The sequence below is a fragment of the Helianthus annuus genome, chromosome 9, assembly GCF_002127325.2.
Source record: "Helianthus annuus cultivar XRQ/B chromosome 9, HanXRQr2.0-SUNRISE, whole genome shotgun sequence".
Lineage (NCBI taxonomy): Eukaryota > Viridiplantae > Streptophyta > Magnoliopsida > Asterales > Asteraceae > Helianthus > Helianthus annuus.
This window is the reverse complement of record NC_035441.2, coordinates 76,339,993-76,341,853: the sequence shown is the minus strand read 5'-3', so window position 1 is coordinate 76,341,853 and position 1,861 is coordinate 76,339,993. Positions and strand designations below refer to the sequence as shown.

At 40.3% G+C, this 1,861-nt stretch overlaps 1 protein-coding gene across 1 annotated transcript; it reads right to left on the bottom strand.

Annotated features, from left to right (window-relative positions):
- Nucleotides 1–827: 827 nt before the first annotated feature.
- Nucleotides 828–1,583, bottom strand: LOC110875969. The gene has a single exon (XM_022124158.1). The coding sequence runs from the start codon at nucleotides 1,581–1,583 to the stop codon at nucleotides 828–830; it is 756 nt and encodes a 251-aa protein (XP_021979850.1).
- Nucleotides 1,584–1,861: the final 278 nt, after the last annotated feature.

Below are 1,861 nucleotides of genomic sequence, written 5' to 3'. Positions count from 1 at the left end.
TTCCTTTCCTTCTGGGTCAATAGCGTCAAAGGCTGCGCTAATCTGGAGAAATTGTCTATGAATCTCTGGTAATACCCAGCAAGTCCTAAGAATTGTCGCACCTCCGACGGAGTCTTTGGTGCTTCCCAATTCTTGAACGTCTCTATCTTCGACGGATCCACGTGTATACCTTTCTCATTTATGACGTGTCCGAGAAAATGAACTTCTCGAATCCAGAATTCACACTTGGAGAACTTAGCATACAACTTCTCTTCCTTCAGTAGCTCCAAAATCAACTTCAGATAATGCTCATGATCTTCTTTGGTTCGTGAATAGATAAGTATGTCGTCGATGAATACTATCACGAATTTATCCAAATAGGGTTTGCATATCCTGTTCATGAGATCCATGAACACAACTGGCACATTAGTTAAGCCAAAAGGCATGACTAAAAACTCATAATGGCCATATCGTGTTCGAAAAGCAGTCTTCGGAACATCTTCATCAGCAACCTTCAACTGCTGATATCCTGAACGCAGGTCGATCTTCGAGTAGTAGCTGGATCCCTGTAGTTGGTCAAACAAATCGTCAATTCTCGGTAAAGGGTACCGATTCTTGATAGTCAACTTGTTCAGCTCTATGTAATCAATGCATATCCCGAAGGATCCATCCTTCTTCTTCATAAACGAAACAGGTGCACCCTAAGGCGAAAAGCTTGGTCAAATGAAACCTTTTTCTAGTAGCTCTTGAAGCTGATTCGACAATTCTTTCATCTCTGATGGTGCCAATCTATAAGGAGATTTTGCAATTGGTGCAGCACCGGGTACCAAATCAATTCTAAACTCGATCTATCTCGCAGGGGGCAATCCAGGTAAGTCTTCAGGGAAAACTTCTGGATAGTCGCGAACTATAGGAATCTCTTCGATCTTCCTACCTTCAGCCTTCGTATCCACTATGTTAACTAAGAATGCAGGATAACCCTTACGCAACATCTTAATCATCTTCATAATACTAACAATACTCGACACTTGACTCGATTGGTCTCCGTGAATAACTATAGCTTCACCACCACCAGGACGAGGTATGCTCACTTGCTTCTCCGAGCAAATAATCTCAGCTTTATTCTTGGATAGCCAATCCATCCCCACAACTACATCAAAACTACCCAGCTCCACTGGCAATAAGCCGATACTAAAACAATGATTGTCTAATCGAATACTACAACCACGAACGACTTCACTAGTCTCTATCAATTTACCATTTGCTAGTTCTATCGAGTACTTTTTACTTAGCTTACTTGTTGGAGAACACAGAAATGGTTCAAAGTTTTTTGAAACAAAACTCAAGTCAGCCCCAGTATCAAAGAGTACGAACGTAGAATGGTCATTGATAAAAAATGTACCGGTAACAACAGAAGGATTTTCGTCACGTGCCTTTCCAGCGTTTAGCTCGAACGCTCTACCCCTGGCATTTTGACCCTTTGAATTAGGACAATCCCTCTTGAAATGTCCCTGTTCACCGCACTGGAAGCATCCCTTTAGCTTCGCTCCCTTCGAAGTACTTTTAGAATAGCACTCGCGGGCAACATGCCCAGTTTGTGACATCTGTGCTTGTAATCATTGTATAAACTCAGAATAGTTCAATTATCAATAAAACAATGTTATTTTACCCCAGTGTTTATTTATTTATGTTTGACATTTTGCACGTTTTGATTTTTGTTCAATTTCAAACTCTATATCGCTTTCTAGAAAGTTATACGCAAACTGATGCGTAAATGTAATCAGTTTAACGCGAAAAACACTCCAGAACATCAACATATGCTTAACATACCTTAAATAACCTTTACATAACTTAGAAATAAGTTTTGAAGGGTTTGGTATGG